Source organism: Vidua chalybeata, chromosome 21 (assembly GCF_026979565.1).
Source record: "Vidua chalybeata isolate OUT-0048 chromosome 21, bVidCha1 merged haplotype, whole genome shotgun sequence".
Taxonomy (NCBI): Eukaryota; Metazoa; Chordata; class Aves; order Passeriformes; family Viduidae; genus Vidua; species Vidua chalybeata.
The window spans coordinates 5,875,797-5,895,695 of NC_071550.1; the positions used below are offsets into that span (position 1 = coordinate 5,875,797).

Genomic DNA, 19,899 nt, shown 5'->3' on the forward strand with positions numbered 1-19,899 from the left:
CCCTTTAACCTCCCCTGTGGTTTCCCTCAAACTCCACTGTTGATACCACCCATCCTACGACCAGACAGTTCTTGCCTGAATGCAGAATCAGTTGCAGGATATTGAGATGCAATTCACATGGCATAAACTTCCACACCCAGATTTGTTATGCTGCTCTTTCACGGAGTGCTCTTCTCTCCCTCCATGTTCTATTTCCTCCTTAGAATCAGGGCTATGGCTTCAAGGCAGGGCCAGGTACTACCACACTTGCTGCTGTATGTCCCAGGACTTTAAACATGGGCCATGGGATCTTGTTTTGCACTCATCTCCTGCAATCCTTACCAAAATGGGAGAAGAGGAAAGTTCAGGGATGGAGAACTAGAACCCCCTGAAGTCCAGAAATTCAAAACGAAGCATGTTTATTAAGTGGTTTCCTTTTACTTAATTTCTCCCATTTCTTAAAATAAATAAAACCTTCAGACACATACAAGTGAAACACATCATCCTTCAAAGTGCAGTTACATTTCCACCCCACTCCCAAGAATCACATAAAGCTTTGTCAAGTAACCAAAAGACCCCTCAAGGCTCCCATCGGTCCCTTCCCCTGGCAATGAGAACAGACAGGGCTGTGCTGCCCAGGAGCTGCTTGCTGGGGGCCTGTTCAGAAATACAGGTGCAAGAGGCAGGGCTGCAGCAGCAAGGGGGAGTTTAGGATACGTAGTATGAAAACAAACCCAACCTGCTGAGAGTCCAAAGAGTCCATTACCAGAACAGTTAGTTACTTTGGGAGCCCTGGAAGGAACTGGGCTGATGACAGGCATGAGTGTTGGATCAGAACCGTGTGAAGCTCCTGTGGCAGCAGAGTCTGGGACAAGGGATTAAGTCGTTTTGCCAAAAGTCATGGACTCCCTCTGCCCCAAGTCTGGGCCTGGCCTAGGTGATGTGGCAGCACCAGCTGCCTCCCAGGATGAGTTAAGACTCTGCCTGTACTCCAAGCACACCAAGTAACAGAGAAAAGAGAAAGAGAAGATGAGGTCTGATGCTTGAGTTCCATCTGGTACAATCTCTCTTTACTGATGTCTTTAGGAACCTGTTCTCACCAAGGGCACTGAGCAGAGGTATGGGCACGTACAAGTCCATCAAGTCCTTTCAGGCCCACAGAAAGTTGCTGTCAGTAAGATATAGCACCACTTAAACTACCATGATTTTGACCTCATCGTTCTCATCAGCACGGTAGAAGAAGGGAATGCATGGGTTTTCCAGCAGGGAGCCCAGCCTCTCCTGAGGGTTCTGGATTTCTCTGAGAAGCTGCATTATTTGCTTTGCTGTGGGGTCCTCTTGGTTTGGCTGAGCAGCTTTACTGTCAGCAGGGGGGAAACCGGATTGATGAACAGCAGCCTCTTGTTCTGCTTCATCTGACAGATTCACCTCTCGTAACCCTGCAAGGAGCACAGACAAGGCAGGCAGGTAACTCCTCCCATCCACACACAAGGCTGAGAGCAGGGGCTGTTCCCCCTGCACAGTTTGTCCTGGCTGCAGCTTACCTGCTCCGTCGGTGGCGTTCAGCTCAATGCGCCTCTCTGCTGGAAGCACACCTTCAGTCTGGTTTGCCAGCAGCTCTGGGTTCTGAGCAGCTGCTACATACTTGTTGTACCATTCATTTCTTTCCCTGACCAGGCGCATCACTAAGTCCTGCAGTTCCAGTAGTTTCATCTGTACCAAAGTAAAGGAAAGCCCATGAAACATGCACACAAACACAGCACTGCAGTTTGCAGTCCTACTCCTGTCACAGAATTAGCAAATGAACACACAAAGGTTTGCACACCCCAGGCCCACCCTGCTTGCAGCAGTACCACAGAAAAGAGTCCTTGCCTTCATCTCTTCCTTATCCTGAGCCAGCCTGCTGATATACTCCTCTTTCTCCTGATGCCGCTGTTTGAGGATAGCCCTTTGACTCTGGTACAGTGCAATGTACTCCCCTGGAACACAAGAGAAACCTCAGGACTGTGCAAGATTGGGGTACAAGCCCTATAGTGAGGTACAAGGCATGAGAACTCAGGAAATGCAGCCCTGGAGTGGAGACCTAGCCCAGTTAGGCAGCAGTAGGAGACATGGAGGGCTTGGTAGTTTGAGGGCTCCAGCTCCAAAAGCTGTTTGGGGACCCCACATCAATAAGCACTGAGCAAGCCCTAGCCTGTGCTGGTGCTGCCCAAACATACCAATGGTGTCAGTCTCTCCGGACAGCTGGATGCAGCGGTGCTCCAGCTCCTCCAGCCGCTCCTTCAGGTCAGCCTTCTCACGCATCAGCTCTGTGAAACGCAACTGCACACACGGAATGGGGTCAGTCACCTGGGCTGCTCACACACAGACAACACCTGTGCTAAAGATAACACCCCCCTGACACTGGTGGGAGCCTGGGGAACAAATCCTGCTCCTTTACAACCAAGCAGTGAGCAAGCTTTTTAGGATGGAGCATCTTTTTATGGAACATCTGCTGCTTATTCCCCTACAATCTGTTTGTGTTGTTTGTCTGACACTGGATCCTAGTCTAGCTGAGCAGTGTAATAGGGCTGAACCAACATGAGATGCTTTGCTTACCTGTAGCTTGTCCATGGCAGTTTTCAAAGCCTCGTGAACCTCCACCGGAACAGTATCCATAATGGAGCCTGGAAGGGATGTGTGCAATTTACAGTTTCTCCTGGGGCAGTATGCACTCACAGACCCAAAGGTCTGTCTCAGAGCAGCCATGGCCAGCTGGCCCAGCACCTCATGGTCACACTGTCCCCAAACTGTACTGAGACTTTACCTCCATCCAGCATGACGTGATGTTGCTGCTCCTGCCTAAGAGCTGTGATTTGCTGCAGGAGGGTTCTGCACTGCTGCTTCTGAGCAGCCAGCTGCTTCCTCAGATCTTCTCGCTCCTGCTCCACTTGGGACATGGCAGAGGTCACGAAAGTGACCTAAGAAGAATTTTAGAGTGGACATTAGTGCTTCCCCTGTGTTCAGCAGGATCTATGGTGCATCTCAGGACAGAGTAACAGTTTACCCCATTTTATTTATGGGTGTGAAACCAAAGAACTCTGTGACTGCCCTGGAACTAAGCCAGGCAGCAGCTACTGCCTCTTCTCATTCCCAATTAGTGCAGGTTAAAAACTGGGTCCCTTGAGAGCTGTTTGACTGCAGTATTATGACTGTACTTGCAGATAAATCTTATAGATATTTGACACCATTTCCAAATTGCCTTCCAAACTAAAAAGAACATCATCATCAAAGCCCCATTAAAGAGCTGCTCTGCCAGCTGAGTTGTCATAAGGAAACCACTGCCAGATTCCCAGCCTGTTTTGCAAAGATGCTGCAGAAGTCTTGGCTTTGCTGCTATGCACAAGGAATGTTGCATTTCCCTCATGACTGCACTCAGCTGGTAGGATAACAGCTGATAAACCTCTCTGCAATTTAACTGGTTTCCTTTTCTATATACTTATTTAGAACTAAAATCAAAGGCTTTTCTAACCATTAAGACTCACCATTTCTTCATGGCTTTCAAACTTCTCTGGGATCACAAGAGAAGGTTTTTGGATTTCTTCAGTCATTGCTTCATCGCTTTCTGTAAAAGAAGCAAGGTGAACAAGGAGGCAATGCTGCAGAGAACCCAGCTCTGCCTCCTCCCTGATGCAGCCACTTACCCTCCAATTGGTGCAAAATCCTGCCATCCATTTCTGCTGCCAGCTGACTGATCTGGGCCTGCAGCTCTTTGTTTTCCTTGGCTACAGCTTCTAGACTTTCCTGCAATAGAGAAGCAGAGGATCACAAAAACCTGCACAAGCCAGACTGCAAATACTCACTCCATCTTCAGACAGTAGCACCATACACACACACACAAGCAGTACTTTGCTCCAGACAGGTACCACTCATCTGTAGGGCAGAGGGTGTAATCACAGTCCAGGGTGGAAGGGACCGACCAAATCTCTCACTGGTTACCTCCCATCTTTCCACTTGTCCCTTTTTACTGTTACCTTTGTCTGCTGCAGCTCTTTCAGGTGCATTTCTACTGTCACCTTCCCCTGGACCTCCTCGTGCTGCAGGCGATCCATGAGCTGTGTCTGAAGCAGGAATTGCTTGTGCAGTTCATCCTTCTCGGCAGCGAGCTGCTGGAAGGCCAGGGTGTACTGCTGCAGGTGGCTGTAGCACTGGTCCCGCTGCTCCTGCAGGCCATGGGCCTCCTGTGTCTTCAGCTCCAGCTGAGAGAACAAGGTCAAACCACCACATCAAACCCTTTCTGCCTGAAAAGCTGATCCGTGTGACATAATCCAAACTGTCAACATTGCCCCAAAGCCACCAACCAGGCAGACAGCCACCATCTGCCCCCACATGCTGGTCCCCCACATCAGGCAGCAGATGACAAGGGAAGGCTCCCAGCTGGATCTTTGCAATACCCATTTCCATCCTTCCATCAGTGTCTGGGAAGTTGCCAGCAATTTGCACAATCCAGCCCTGCCATCCCACTGCTGGTGCTCACCGTCTCTTTGAGCTCTGCCAGGTTCTCCTGCAGCTGCCCAAGCTTCTTGGCCAGCTCTTTCTTTACATGTTGCTCTGACTGTAGGGCACTTGTAACCTCCATGTTTTCATTTGTCTGCAAGACAAACACGACTGTGTAAGGAAAGTGCCCCAGCCACCATGAAAGGCTCTCAATAAACCACGCTAGTTTCCAGTACAACAGGGTGCCATCCCTTGTGTTCTTCTGGACTGTAACTGAGGGCCATAAATTCACTCTTTAGGGCAGTAAATAGCTTAAAGAAAGGTTCAAAAGATAGGAGAAGAACAAGGAAAGAGACAGGGGAATCAGTGCTGGGACAGTGCCAAGAAGAGACCTGGCACATCATGCAGCTTGTCAGCTCCAAAGCAGATGGGTGGTATGAATATCCCAAAGAGAGCCACAGACATGCAAAAACAAGGAGTACAAAAAGGACTAAAGAAAAAAACCCAACAGCCAGACCATGTGTCAGTCTGCTAGGGCCCCAGAGGGGAAGTGTTACATTGAAAGAAGCAAAGCAAGAGTAAGGATTCAGCTCTAGGATGGATAAGAATGACACCAGCAGAAAAGGATACTGTTGAGAACTTCCTCATGGGCAAATACAAGGGAACAGGAAATGGCTATCTTCAGGTAAAAGGGCAGGAGGAATACCCAGGGACAGAAACAGTCTGACTGCCAGGGGATGAGAAGGAAAAGGAAACAGTTCTGGACAAAGATACTGGTTCATCTGCTAGAGCACCTGAGAGAGTAAGGAACTGGAGGGAACCTCCTGGAATGGTACTACATATCAAAGGATGGAGCAGCCACTGTCTCGGAGGATAAGAGAGGGATAATGCTGCTGCCAGTTTTTCACATCTGCGCTACAGAAGGATTGCACCAGTGAGGGAAGCAGTGAGAAAGGATGCACAGAAGAGACCTACCAGTTTGACAAACCCATTCTGCAGCTCAGCCAGCTGCTCCTTCAGATCCCGGTTCTGGCTCAGTGCCCTGCTGATTGTGGCCTTGTCACTCTGCATGTCCTCCAGGATCTGCTGCCTGTCCACAGCCTCCTCGCTGTAGCGCTGCACGGTCTTCTCCAGCTCCAGCAGCCGCTCCTCCTGCTCCCGGTTGAGGTGGCTCAGCTGCTCGTTGTCCCGGACCTGGGCCTGGTACTGCCCCTGCAGCTCCTCCTTCTCCTGCTGCAGCCGCTGGATCTCCTCCTGCAGACTGAGCTCAGCTGCCGTGGGCCCCGGTGGTGAGGCAGGCTCAATATCCATGGGCTTCACTGCTGAGGAAATGCAATCAGAAGGGGCTCAGTCACAGGGAAAATGGCTGGGTGAGACACATCTCTGCTGTATACACAAAGCACACCCCAACCCATAGGGCTCTTGTGACCCAGAAGGGATCAGCAGCTGCAGCATCCAATCCTCAGTGCGCAGCACTAAGAGGAACAAAGAGCAAACCTACCCTAAACCCAAGCATAGCATCCTGCTGTCTGCTGCTGACTCCCTCACAGCCCTAACAGGAGCATCCTGCCTTCCCAAACTCTTAGGCCAGAGAGGCTGACAGCACAGTCAGGCCAATACTACAGACATAACCAGTCTGCTGGTCCATTCATTGCAGGAGTTCACTTTTTCTCCTTTTTCCCAGAAGAAAAGGGTTCTTAGGGTCACCTGTCTCCATCTGCCTTCCCAGCATCAGACCTACATACACCTCCTGCTTCCTGCAGAAGCATCTGCACAGTAGGACAGTTATCCAGCTCCACTCTGCAGTGGGAAGCCTCACTTTGGAAGCCCTACCTGATGTGCTCAATAGCTCTGTAACATTGTCTTCCAGCTCCTGAATTTTGGCCATGTGTTTCTCCTTCTCCTCTGCCATTGTGTGGACCTGCAAGGCCACACAAATGAAAATTACAACAATGTTCATTGGGGCATTTCCTGCTGCCTGTGTTTGTCCAGAGCTGGGATGCTGCCCCTGGGGTTACCTGCTCAGAGAGCTGCTGCACCCGCTGCTGCCAAACGCTCCCCTCCTCCCTCAGTTTCTCCACATACTGATCTCTTTCTGCCTGCAGCTGGTGGAGTGACTCTGAGAGCTGTTCAAAACAAAATCGAGCAACATCATATTGACTAAATAAATTTGCTTTAAGGGATAAAACTTGAAGAAACCAGTGTTAGTGCAAAGCTCAGACTACATTTTTCTGCCCCACAAGATTCCTTACAGGCATCAAGATTTGGATCATATTTCATACAACCTCTTACCTGAGCTACCTGGGTTTCCAGGCTTGCCTTCTCCTCCAGAGCCATCTGCAGCTGCTGGTTTGCATCCAGACTTCCTCCCTGGCTTGAGAACTGTTAAAAAATCAGGAAGTTAAGGCAATATGTTAATTCCTGCACAGCCTTTCCCCCTGAGAGTAACCTGCCACATGATCCATGTTGTAACCTTCTACAGTTGTTTAAAGTGCTCCAACTCATAGTGAAGTTCAGTGTGAAAAAATCAGGGGGATTAAAAACAAAAAGCTGAGATTTTAGTCTTATAAAACAGGCTGAACTGGGCAGCTCCTCCCTACCAATTTTACATTACCTATTTTTCTAATTAAGAAAATAGGATTCAATCAAACTTTGGCTCAGAAATTGTGTGCATTTCCAGAGTCTGCATTATACAGCCATATCAGATAGTATAAAAGGCTGTGACCTTAAAAGATGTCAGACATGTCAGGAATTTAAAGCCAGTGTCTGGAGCATGTCAGTGGACTGAACAGCAAGGCTGATTCAGCTGAGGCACAGTACTTTTCCCAGAAGAGCAGCAGTTGGCTTAATTTCAAGGGTAACTTAAGACACAGTCTAGGAATAAAAAAAAATCATTTTCTTCCCTCCCAGGCTCAGGGTTACACCAAGCTTGCTCTCTGACCTACTAACAGCTGTCTCCAGGCATTCTTTCCCCAGCTGACTTCAAGCTGCCACTGTCCAATTCACCACCTTCCACTGGTGGGTACAAACACCACCCCTACTCAGCTGGTTACTCAGTGAGACCACAGAACTAAAAAACCGAAATCCTGAACAGATACAACCAAAAGTCACGGTATTTCCACATTTCACCCTCTCTCACTGTACAACAGTTTTAGCAGACTAATATCACATTGCTTATCAATCAATGTGTACTTTTCAATCAATTTACAGCTCCAACACCTTAAAGAATACAAACTTTTCTGTTCCCCTGAGGCCTTACTGAAAGCTTTGTCCTAGGAGGATGTCCTGATGAGATTTCATGCCTTCCTTTAAAGCCAGGAGTTAAGTCTTGCCCCCTCTCTCAGAAGGAAGTGTGGCAGTGTCATCAGTGTCCTCTGCCCTCACCTGTTGAATCATCAGTTCAGCCATTTCCAATTTCTTCTGCAAATCTTCCACATCCAACTTCATAGCTGAGTTCTGGGACACCAGGGAGTGAACTTTCTCTGACAGCTCTGAATTCTGCTGTTTTATTTCCTCACTACTTTTGCTAAAACAAACAAAAAATTAAAGTGGCTCTGGGCCTGCTGATGTCCAGGTCAAAGATCTACAAAGCAATGCTTCCTGGCAGCTGTAATCACAGAAACATCACATCTAGTGACTACTTTTTTTTTTTTTTTTTTAATTGAATATCCAGCCTCCCAGGTCACCACCTGTGGTCTTTGTCATTTCTTGTTTTGGGGCATTTCTGCAGAAATGAGCAGAAGGGACTTACCTTCGTTTGTACAGTTCCAGTTTCAGGTTGTCTCGCTCCTTCACTAACTCTTTATTATGCTGGAGAAAAAGGAAATTATTGATTCATCTATAGACTTCAGCCAAACAAATAAGGTATTAAAAATACTTCAATTCACCTTTGACACATCAGCTAAAACAGAAAAGGTCATAACTTTGGCAAAAACTTCAGGACAGGTTTGCTTAGACCGTCCTGAATTTTCCAGGAATAAGTCTGCTCAGTCTTTTCAAATGTGAAGCTGCAGTATTTCTGCAAACTTCTGGATTAAAGACAATACTAAAGTGTGTGTGCTTGATGGAGATTTCTGGGACAAGATGTCTCTCTTGTGTGGAGCTGCCACTAATGAAGTGAGGTGCCAGATCTGAGGACACCAACTGGACCATATGATTAGTCACAGAAACTTGAATGAAGTTTGCCTTGATCACGGGGAATACAGGGCTTTAAAAGGTTAATTAACAATTAACAAGGTTAATTTCTGCCTCCTCTCCAAGCAGGGACTGCAGACTTTGCAGCAGTGTAGTAATAAGCAAACAGCCAAAGGCAGAGCTGCTGGTTAAGCATAAACAGAGGTGACTCTTACCTTCTCTGACTGCTTTTGCTGCATGGAGATGGAGGACAAAGTGCGCTCCAGCTCCGAGACTCGCTGGCGAGACGAATGTAAACGGGCAGCAAGGCTTTCAGCTTCTCCTGGACAAGTCAGAGCACAGTCAGTTGAGGCTAGACCACAAAAAGTGTTTTGGAACTGGATGAACAGCACTTTCTACTTTGTCAACAAGCTCTTCAGGCAGCACAGAACTTTGTAAATAAGCAAAGCTGGCTCCACTCCTGGCTCTACAGGTGATTCACTAACAGCCCTGGGAGCACAGCTCTCTCTAACTACCTGCCTCTCTTTTAGAGGGAGATGATGAAACTTCCTTTGCAGAACAATAGACAGTATGTTGTTTGGGTTTGGTTTTTTTTTTTTTTTTCTATTAGAATAAATTGCTCAAATGTAGTTCAGAATAAAAAGCTCAGCTAAGACCTAGATTAACATGACAGCTGTGTGGGAGGCAGGGCAGAAAAGGGAAACCAAGTTTTAAAAGAATTAGAAAGGAATGGTCTGGGGTAGTCACCAGGCCCAACAGAGCTGACAAGGCTTTAGTGATGCACAAAAGAACCTCGACTGCCATGAGACCAACATGCTCCCATTTGGGGGCAGCTACAATGACAGCAGCAGGGCCAGTGCCAAAGGCTGCTCACGGAGGGGTCAGGGAGTGCTGTGAGCTGGCTGCCAGCAACTGTCATGCTTGTGACTTGACATCCACAGTTCAACCACCAGCCTGAGCTGCAGAGACAGTCACGTACCTGATTTCTGCCGTGCAGCTTGCTGAGTATGGCCAAGGGCTGTCTGCAACTCAGACTTCTCAGAAACGAGAATTCCAATAGTCTGGATATGAACCTTCAGGAAAGGAAAATCAGCTCAGCACAAAACTTCTTTGCTTGCCACTGCAACATCACTGTTGTCACAAAAGGACAATTCAGTAAAGAGCTCTTGCAGTTAAGTACAGTCTGGCTGACACTCAGTTTTGCTAAAGGAATGGACTTCTGCCTTCCAGGATAAGGACTATGAGTGCTCAATAATCCACAAAACAGCAGAAGTCAGGTGATATTACTGTAAGGGAGGCTCTGCCTTACCTGTAACTGTTCCCTCAGTGCTGCTTGCTCTTTAGAAAATTTCTGTTCAAACTCCTTCTTTTCCTGTAGAAACAAATAATGCTTGGTCAGCACAAATGTGCAGATGGTTAACCCTTGTTTTACGTCAAACTAAAAAAATAGGAATTAATTGGTACTATTTCTGGCATCTAAGTGATGCCAGTATTTTTCAAAACATGCTTAATCTTCCGTTATTTGAATTACTTAATCATTTTTCCATCCCAGACCAGCAGCAACAGCACAGTGCAATCATTGCAGCACACACGTGGCAGTGTTGGAATGGAAGCTCCTGGCAAGGACCTAAACTGTAACCTCCTGCCCCCACTGCACTCGTCCAACTTGAGCATTTAAATATTAGCTTTGGTCAAAATAAGAAGGCTGCCTGTCAGGCCCAACTCATGAAGTCAAAAATATTAAACTTTATGCTACAAATAAAACTGAATCTAACACAATACAAGATCATGCACTATTGTGCCACAATCCATTGTGTTTTCTACTCCTCAGAGAAATAGATACCTATTTCTGTATCTATCCAAAAATAGGACACACTTCACTTTACCTTCTCCAGCTGATTCACTGCTTCTTGGTTCTGCTGTTTCTATGGAAGAAAATTGATGCACCAATATTAAGAGAAAATATTCTCGTATTGCTGAAATACATTTTCACTTTGATGAAGTAGGATATATGCCTAGTTAATGCAAGGAGAATTTCCATTTCTGTAGAAGACTAGGAAGTTCATCTTAGCTATTAAAAGTAAGAAGTTTGGGGCTCCCTTCACTAATACATGTGATATGTTTTTCGTTGTCCAGTACATTATCACAGTTCTCCTCCAATACTTCTGCTGAAACCCCTCTGTGTTCCTATCTGAGCATCCAGCAACTTCAGTTTAAACTTGCAATATCCCACATCTATGCAATTAACCAAAGTGAAACTGGTGTGTTAGGAAAATCAGCAAAAATGCTTTTAATAAAAGACAAATACCTAAATCCCAAAGCAAAAGTCCTTTCCTTTAAGTGGTTCCTTAGACCTCTATCCCAGTTAACAACTGGCCAAGTCATGCAGAGCTGCACGTACATTGGCAGGCTCCCACCAAGGTGGTATGAGACGGAGCTGAAGCCAGATGCAAGGAAAGGGATAATTCTGTCCCAGCCAATTTCAGTCTTATGGGTGAAACACTGGAGATCTGTGACTGCACAAAGTGCATCTACAGGTGTGAAGGGGACAAACCCTGCTTGCCCTTTGTTGCTCTTGTCCCCCTGGCAGTTTTCTCACAGATGCTTAAGTAACTACATAATTAGTATTTTTTCCTCTTTCCCAAATGATGAATATTGCCAAGGTGTTTCTTTATTACCACTACTACCTCAGTGCATTTTGAAACATGACTGCAGATGGAAAGGTGATGAGGTTTTGATTTTAGCAATGCCAGCACACAACCAGGAAAAGCAAAGGCAAGAGCACAAATGCAGCAAAGGCCCTACAGAGTTCCAGACAAACAGAAAAGCTGGCAAACAATGAGAATCCTGGGTGGGCAGTGCACTAAAACACAAAAAGAAAAAGAACAGAACAAAAATAACCCAAAACCAAAAATTAAACAAAAAGAGGGGTCATGGGGTACACTGGGAAATGCTGAACTTTGGGAAAAGCGTAGTTTTAGAGAGGAACAAAATGGGGGAAAGTATTTCACACAAGAAAGGCTCTTTTCAGTCTGGAACAGATCCACTTAGTTGCATTTTTTGCAGTGTTAAGGCTGAAGGCTGAAAAGCAGCAGCAGGAATCCATGCAGGCCACAGGACAAAGCAGTTCATTCATTGTGCCAAGAGAAGCTGAGGATATCATCAGAAAACAGCCCCAGGCTCTCTTGGACCTATTGCTCCCACTCTGCTGATATATTTAGAACAGCATCACCACCTGCAGAAACAGGTTTTCACACTGCTGCCAGCACCAGAATTCTGTATTTCAAGGATTCAGACCAGGACCAGAAATAGCTGTTTTATGAGGATGCTTATCATCCAGGGACAGTGTGAGGACATCAACAGAGCACACTTAAATGGAAACAACAAAACTCTGTTTCTGCTTCCTCAGATGAGCCACCACACGCACAAGAGGCCTTAGGCTTTGATCCTCTCACAGGTTTTCCAGCCGGCCCACTTTGTTCCATTCAAAGTGCTGTGTGAGCAGCCTTCCTTGTGGCACTGTGAGGGAACCCGTACCCTTGCAGACACCCAGAGAGCGTGGAGGAGCAGCAAAGACAATGTCAAACTGGTTGGCTGGATTGTTTCTTACCAATTCCTCTATCTTTGTAACGAGCTGTTTGTTAGTTAGATTGCTGGAATCCAGGGCTACTGCCAGCTCCTGGTAACGTGTCTGACGGGCACATGCATATAGGAGAAAAAGGAAGGAGCAGAAGAGGAGGAGGGAAGGAAAAAAGCAATAATTAAAAAGGACAGAAAAATAAATCATTATCACAGTTTGATATAATCAGATTATCCAAACAAAACAAAATCTGTGGTTTGAACAAAAGCAGCTGGGATGTCAACCTATTTTATCCGTTTCTGCTGAGGCCTCATTTTGACATAAAAGTGAATCAGAAATAAGAACTGCAGTTGCATGGAAGCCAGATTATCCCCAGTCCCCAAACTGGGAACATCTCTAATAACTGCCTCTGACTGTTGTGATCACAACTACCCACTTACAGCCCCAGGTGACACTACACAGTGATGTATGTGACCGGTGCATTCAGTTAGGCCTCACTAACACTGCTGTAAGCACAGAATCCAAACAAGTGATCAACGGCAGCAAATAAGAAAAATAACAAACATGATAGACTGAGAACAACTTACTTCCATTTCCTTAATATTTGTGGAAGAAACAGCACTTTCTCCATTCACATACGATGTAGACTAGAAGTAAATCAAGTAAGTCAGTTTTAGTCCTCAAAGCAAATCACTATTAGGCAAGATCCATCCCATTATAAGTGTAACACTCCTTATAGCACCTGTCACTTCAAACAACCACACACAGGCACAGAAAACACTTTTCTGGCTCAGGATAGACGCTGGCTGCCCCTGTGACAAGCTGATGTGAATTATTCAGACTGACTTCATATTCTTTTCCAGTAAATCAAGAGTATATCTTTCCATGAATACTACAATTCATGCATCCCACTCTGTTTTTCTTCCTACTGAAGAAATTTAAGCCGAAACCTTAAATTCCTAAACCAGGATTTTTTGCTCCTCAATGTTTAAGTATCACATTGGTTAGTAGGATGGCTCAGACGTCTCTGAGATTGAAGACTGTTTCCTTGAGCTGTCTGCCTAAAGTTCCACATCAAACACCAAAAGAATTAATGGGACAAATGGATGAAAAGGAGTACCTGGGAAACCAGGCCATTGAGTTGTTCAGACAACTGACGGAGACCCTCTGTTGACGAGAAAGACCTGGGAACAAAGATCTGGCAATGAATGACCTCTCCCAGAGAGCTGCCCAAATCAGCACAGCATTGGGGCAGGAATAAAACCTTAATTTGTTGGGATCCTGTTGCAAAGCCAACACAGGCACTCACCTGTTCTCATCCAAAGCATTTTTATGATCCTCAGCTTCATTCATCTGTGGATTAAAACATAAAAACTTACAAGCCTGTAAAAGATGGGAGTCACACTTATGAATGTGTCACTAAGACCTGATTACACCTGGGCTCAAGTTTCACAGCTCCTGTAATTACTGCTTCCCAAAGGAAGATGAACTTAAAACCACCAACTCAGCCCTGGCTTACACATCATTTCTGAGCAGTATGAGTCTGGGTTTCCTGGAATAGAGAAATTCAAGTGTATCAGGCTTTATGTCTGCCGTTCCTATTTATCAGGATAATCAACACTTTGCTGGAAAAAAACTACAACTGAATCTGTAATTAGCAAAAAGAAATACAGACTGATTGGACTGGAGACCTGTCTTATTAAGGGTAATTTCAGCTAATGAAATAGGAGAGAAGGGGAAGGAAAACAACTTTGGAAGCTGCAGGGCCACGGGCCTGCTAGTACTCCCTCTGCTCTCACAGACAGATGATAACTGCATGGAGAGTGGAGAATGTACTATTTTTAACAGGAGAAAACCTGAACTAGTCATGTCATATTTATGAAGGTCATCTTTCTTCACACTAATGTGGCATCACTAACCACTACTCAATGGTTCAATGGCAGTATTGATGATAATTCACAAACCTGTGTCAGCTGCATGCTCTCAGGAGCAGGCAGAACAGAACCACAACTAGGGAGGCTGTTGCTGTTAGATAGCACAGGGACATCGGGAGCAAGCTGTTCAGCACTACGAGTGGCAACATCACTGTCAAAGTATGCCTGTCACAAAACACAGCACAGGATTACAGCCTTCATGCAAAATGAACAAACGTACACACCAACACATCACCTTGTGGCCTGCCTGTGAAAACCAGACAGATGTGAACAGTCATTAAGAAACATGTGGAAGGGAACCTGTGTTCTCCCCAGGGCAAAGAGGTGGCTGCATCAACCACAAACACTGTCCCAGAGTGTGTCCTTCTATAAAGAACCAGTGTCCCACAATCCAACTCCCTTTTTTAACACAGAGCAATCATGTCACCCAAACTCTAAGTTCACACACGAGATTCACTGCAAAAGGTTCACCAAAAATCAAGTAAGGGCAAAGCCAAATGTCACTGTGCTTTGAAAAGCACCACCTTCGAGGTGTTCCTGGGGAAAACACAGATCACTGTATGCAAATGAAGATGGAAAAGAACAGGGGAGTGACTACTTGAGAAATGGGTTAGTCAGACCAAGTGCTCTGTCTAAAACTCGGTGAAATTTGTGACATGCCATGACCCACCAGTTTAGAAACAGGACATTTATAAACAGGCCAGAGGGAGGGTGGCTGGGAGCAGGTGCCTTTGGCCCTGCTGCAGCCATGGATCCCATGACTAGAAGAATCTAAATAGAAAAGAGAAGCGCCAAAAAACTATTTCTAGACAGCAAGTTCTCATCCAGCCTCTGTGGGAGGGTGGATGGCATCTGCAGCCCCCTCTACAAAGCCACACTGCACTGACCCGTTTCATCTGCTTGCACAGCACTAGAGCCATAAAGGTCCAGCAGTGCTTTTGTGTTTTACAGTAATTTGATTGATTTCATCATCCAGCTCTAATAAGTCATCACTTAAAAACACAACAAAACAAATGAGAGAATCGCAGCTCTCTACAATTCCACCTGGAAGAGTTCCCTTTTACTTCAGTCACTTCCTTCTTGGCACTTCACAGTAACCAAGAAATCTCCCTCGCTTTTGGCATTCCCTGTTTACCTGCTCAGCACTTCACTCACTAATCCAGCAGCAAGGTTAAAACAGCAACAGTGGAGACAGATTTAATGAAGGTAGTAAGTTGGAAGACTACAAAGGGAAAACAAGAATATTCTGAATTGCTTTTTAGCAGGACAGGTAGTGATGCTCTGAAGGAGCAATATATGTTAGGTGCTTATTAGGAAGGTCAGGAACTCCCTCACTTCTTCCAGCTAAAGGTTACTTCACCTTTATCAATCACACACTCATCAACATAAACATCAGAGGGACAGGAAGAATTAATTCCCCAGTGCATCTCAAAATGATAATTTCTTTTGATCAGAACATTCTTTCTGCCTAATACTACCAAGATGCAGAAACCAGTAATGTTCCTTAACCACAAAACTCCTTCCTTCTTTCCTCACAAGGAGCAGTTTTGTAATAAACTGTCAAAAACCCCAAAACTATTTGAATAATTGCATTTGTTGGAAACAGAAAGCATTAGAAGCAAACACTTATATGGAAATTATGCTTTGTGACATTCCAATAATGTAGAATAAAAAAGTAATTCTGCTCAGCTTAGCATGTAGTAGGATCCATTTGCTTTCACACAAAGGCTTTGACTTTGCTGGTTTTCCTCTGTTTCAGAGCCAAGAAAACTGAAGTGACAGAGAAGGGAGGGCTCTGCCTCACATGAGACACCAATGGCAGCAGCAGCTCAGCTGCCAATTATCAGCTTTTCTGCCCTGTTAGCATCGTTTCTAAACAGCATTTTCCTGACTTGGGATTTTTACAAGACAGCAACTGGAATGAGAAATTGTTCTTTCATTACATATTGTAGTTAAAGATTAGTTTTGAAATAATTCTGAAAACTCCAGGCACAGCAATCTAAAAATTCCGTAATAGCCAATCAGATCAAACTGTATCTCTGAAGAAAAAATGAAAAAAAAAAAGGGAAACAAGAATGAATAGAGCAATAAATTCTCCCTTTGCAGAACTTTACTAGAGCTGTAGACACAGTTAGGCCTTTACTGCAAGGCTAAGTGTCACCTCAGCAACAGCACTGGACCACCTATCTTCATCTCACCCTCCAATGGGAAACAAGTCTCTTTTTCCAATATTTAACTTACTCTGAGCTGAAAAGTATTAACTGAAAACAGTCCCCAGGACAACAGTGACACTTCAGTCACAACACGAGTTTTCTGAGGCACACCCAGCACCCCAAAGCTGGCAGTGTGTCTTCACATCACTCCAATTCTGCTGGTACAGAACCTACACAACACAGTCCAGCTGTGTATCAGACATCACACAAAAGAAAAAAAAAGCAAAAAAGGATACAAAGGCAATTCAGAGGGAATTCCGTTCCACCTTGTAGGTTTCACTTCATCTGTCAGGTACCCCGTGTGATTACTATAGTTATATTTATTGCTGGAGACCCATGGATATGCATTAAATAGAACAATGAATTACTTTATGACAACTACATTGAAACAATGGCAGGGAAATGAGCTACCAAAACAATGCAAATGAAAATGAAAAGCAGAGCTTTGGTACAACAAAACTGGAAGAACATTCTCGGCTACAAAAATTGACTTCTCTTGAGTTCCTATCACAGTTTGGGCCTTATTTTAAATAAACTAACTGTCTGAAAATAAGTGGTTTTAAAAGGCTGTTCATGTATGCTCCTGAACACCTTTCTCTTACTTCTTGGCATATTTCCTGCCCTTGCCTCTTCAGGATCTTGGGAATGTGAAGACGCTAAAGCCTGCACATGCCTGGCTTTGAAGTATCTGACTTCCTGCCTAAGCATATTTACACCCCTGGTACTTGCCAGACTGTACATCACCTGTGCCAGCTTCATCGCCTGTCATAAAATGGGTGGCTGGAATAACCAGCCAGTGCAGCTGTTTGCCTGGAGATGAGCAGAAACATGCCCTTCAGAAACCAAGCTCCAGGAAACAAAGCAATGACAGTAAGAGCAGGAGAAATACAGAATAAGGAATCACTACCTCTTCCTAGTGCAGTTTTCCTCAGCTGTTATAAATGAGTTTATTGCCTCACCCCAAATTCCTGTTTTCCTCCAAGCTCAGCTGTCTCATGAAAGACTTTTTGACAAGCTCACTTTTTGACATGATAACTTTGACACAAACCAGAAGGAAACAAGCACTTAACAAGCAATGGTAACAAAGAGCTCCATGTTAATAAAAACAGCAACAAAACTGAAGCAACTGACAATGGATATGTGAGGACAAGGCTCCATCCCAGAGATGGAGATGAGTGTGAACAGAACCCGAAGCATGCAGGAGAGAGAGCGAGTCTCTGCAAGGGACACAAGCACTGCCTCACCTTCCTCTTGTCCAATGAGGGTATGGCTACCCCATTGGAGCGGTTAAGGTCTGACACCAGCACCTTCAGAATGTTCTGAATCTACAGGAGGCGAAAGAAAAGGGGAAAGAGAAACGGCTCAGAGAAGGACAGAGAGAAAACGTCAATCCAAGGCAGCCAAGGAACCAGCCTCGTCCAGCTCGTGAGCGTGAGGACCACACGCCTCAGCCCAGCAGCTCTGGGCACACCCCGGGCACCTTCGGACAGCCTCCAACACCAGCTGCACCTTCCAACAGGCAGCTGCCAACTGCTGTAGCACACTTCATACAGCACCTACACCACTCAGCTCTTACCCCAGCACAACCACTTCCAGCTCCGGTCAGATTGTCCAGAAAAGCAAAGAAGAGGGAGGCGGTAAATGATTTCAGAGAAAGACACTCACATTCTCTGGAGGCTGCTGGTCATCAGTGGTGGGAGTCGCAGGTCTGCTGCCTTCCTTAGTTTTGCGTTTTTTCTTAGTTCCTGCAGTTGCTCCAGGGCTGTTCTTCTGCTGATATTCCTTCAGCTGTGAACAGAAGAAGACAAATCTGAAGTCCAAACAAAATATGCCTTCTATAACCCCAAAAAAACCCTCAAAACCTAACTTCACTGGTAAAAATACAGATCAAGTGTAAGGACAAGAGGAATGATCTTCCATGAATTTATCAATATGGGAGAAAAACAGGAATCAAAATAAGTGCAGAGAATGCTAAAGTTAAGACTAAAGTGATGGGTTTATAACAGGAGTTGTAAACATTCAACTTTTGTTTACAGCCAATGCTGTTCCTGGTTTGGGGGATTTTCAGGGTTGTAAGAGCAATAAGGCAGAATTAATAAAGTGCAATTAATCCCACATGCAAAGTGAGAAAGCACTGCCTGATAGTAAAATCTTCCACTCCACAAAAGATTTTATGAAGGACACTTGCAATCCCCACAGCAGACACTGCAACAACTGCAAACTAAGGGGAGAAACAACCTACAAATGATTTTTAATCGCATCCACTTCGCCCAGGAAGTGCCGGTCTGATAAGATGTAACTCGAATCCCGCCGGGTCTGCCGGCATTTCTGTGCAATTCCTGCACGCCCGAGCCCCAGACCCGGCAGTTGTTTATGCAAACAACGGCACCCCCGGCCCGCACACCCCGGGCAGGGCACGGCGGGGCAGCGGGGGAAGGAGAAGGACGAAGGAGGATCCCATTATTGGTAGGATTTCAAAATGGAAGCCTGAACTGCTCCAGGACACTTTCCCGTTCCTGTGACTTTGACACAGAAGCGCATCCTGCCGGGACGCAGGCGGCCGGGCCGCCCCGAGGGAAAAAATACGGGGAAAAAAAACAGGGGAAGAAAAGGAAGGCGGGGAGGGGGAGGAAGGAAGGCGGGGGGTACACGACACCCGCACACCAGCCCGGGGAACCCTCACAGCACCGCAGCCACCCAGGCCCGGCCTCGCCCCGGCCGCCCGCCGAGAAGGCCGGGCCGCAGCCCCGGACACCCGCAGGCTCCCGGGCCCCACCGCGGCCGGGCCCGGAGCTCGGGAGCGGCGGCGGCGGCCCGGCCCGCGCCCCTCGGGAGAGGCCGCGCTCGGCCCGGCCCGGGGTCCGGCCCGCGCGGGGCTCGCCGTACGCAGCCGCCCCCAGCTCCGTCATGTCGCGTCCCGTCCCGTCCCGTCCGGACCCCCGGCCCCTCACCTTCTTCTTGGCCGCGGCCAACCGGCTCTGCCTGCTGCCGTCCGCCATGTCCGCCCCGCGCCCGGGCCACGTCAGCCCGCCAGGAGCGGCGGGGGCGGCGGCGGCTCCGCCCCCGGCCGGCCCCGCTCCGCCCCGGGACACCCCGGGGTGACACAGCGGGACAGCCCGGCCCCGCCGGGACTCTCCCGCCCCGGAACACCGCGGTCCCCGTGTGACACCGGGCTCTGTCCCGCTGCTGTAGTGACCCGACAGCCCAGAGCAAATGCCGGGAGGGGCCAGCCCGGCTCCCCTCGCTGTCCCGCACGCCCGCCTCGCGTTCCGCCCCGTGGTGTCCGAGCGCTGATCCCGCGCGCAGCGCAGGCGGCAGGGTCGCTGTGTGTGATCCCAAATCCTTTGACCTTCCAAGCGCGGCAGCACCTGAGGCTCGGGCAGCTCCGGCTCTGAGACACGGCGCTCACAGGACACGGCTCCCTGCGCCAGGCGGGCCCGAGCGCGGCGGGACGGGGCCTCCAGCGCTGTCCGAGCCTCTGTGCGGGACTCGGGGGGCCGGGCCCGGAGGGAACTGCGGTGGCCCGGTGAGACACAGGGACAAGCGGGGGCGTGGGCACTGCTCACCTTGCGAAAACAACACT

The 19,899-nt window shown here is 47.1% G+C and overlaps 1 protein-coding gene across 7 annotated transcripts; it reads right to left on the reverse strand.

The window, feature by feature from the left end:
* Nucleotides 1–381: 381 nt before the first annotated feature.
* Nucleotides 382–19,804, reverse strand: GOLGA2 (golgin A2). Of its 7 annotated transcripts, none has more exons than XM_053962132.1 (28): nucleotides 19,268–19,804; nucleotides 17,982–18,104; nucleotides 17,561–17,641; nucleotides 14,134–14,268; nucleotides 13,479–13,522; nucleotides 13,290–13,353; nucleotides 12,757–12,816; nucleotides 12,200–12,280; nucleotides 10,476–10,514; nucleotides 9,899–9,961; nucleotides 9,569–9,662; nucleotides 8,805–8,911; nucleotides 8,207–8,265; nucleotides 7,840–7,981; nucleotides 6,748–6,837; nucleotides 6,474–6,581; nucleotides 6,289–6,376; nucleotides 5,431–5,774; nucleotides 4,496–4,609; nucleotides 3,993–4,217; nucleotides 3,663–3,762; nucleotides 3,504–3,583; nucleotides 2,786–2,939; nucleotides 2,578–2,645; nucleotides 2,199–2,301; nucleotides 1,852–1,958; nucleotides 1,524–1,692; nucleotides 382–1,418 (listed from the first exon to the last, which is right to left on the reverse strand). In XM_053962132.1, the coding sequence occupies exons 1-28, from the start codon at nucleotides 19,313–19,315 to the stop codon at nucleotides 1,171–1,173; spliced, it is 3,138 nt and encodes a 1,045-aa protein (XP_053818107.1). In that variant the 5' UTR covers nucleotides 19,316–19,804; the 3' UTR covers nucleotides 382–1,170. The 7 variants fall into 7 exon arrangements, with proteins under 7 accessions (XP_053818107.1, XP_053818106.1, XP_053818109.1 ...); XM_053962131.1 differs by having other exon boundaries at nucleotides 5,431–5,777; XM_053962134.1 differs by lacking the exon at nucleotides 17,561–17,641 and having other exon boundaries at nucleotides 5,431–5,777.
* Nucleotides 19,805–19,899: the final 95 nt, after the last annotated feature.

Bases quoted from the DNA above. Each gene is read 5' to 3' on its own strand.
- GOLGA2 (XM_053962131.1), bottom strand. From the start codon at position 19,315: ATGGCGGACGGCAGCAGGCAGAGCCGGTTGGCCGCGGCCAAGAAGAAG. The intron at 6,377-6,473 runs GTAACCCCAGGG...GTGGCCTTGCAG, and splicing joins TGCAGCAGCTCTCTGAGCAG to GTCCACACAATGGCAGAGGA. The intron at 4,218-4,495 runs GTGAGCACCAGC...TTGTTCTCTCAG, and splicing joins TGGCAGAGCTCAAAGAGACG to CTGGAGCTGAAGACACAGGA.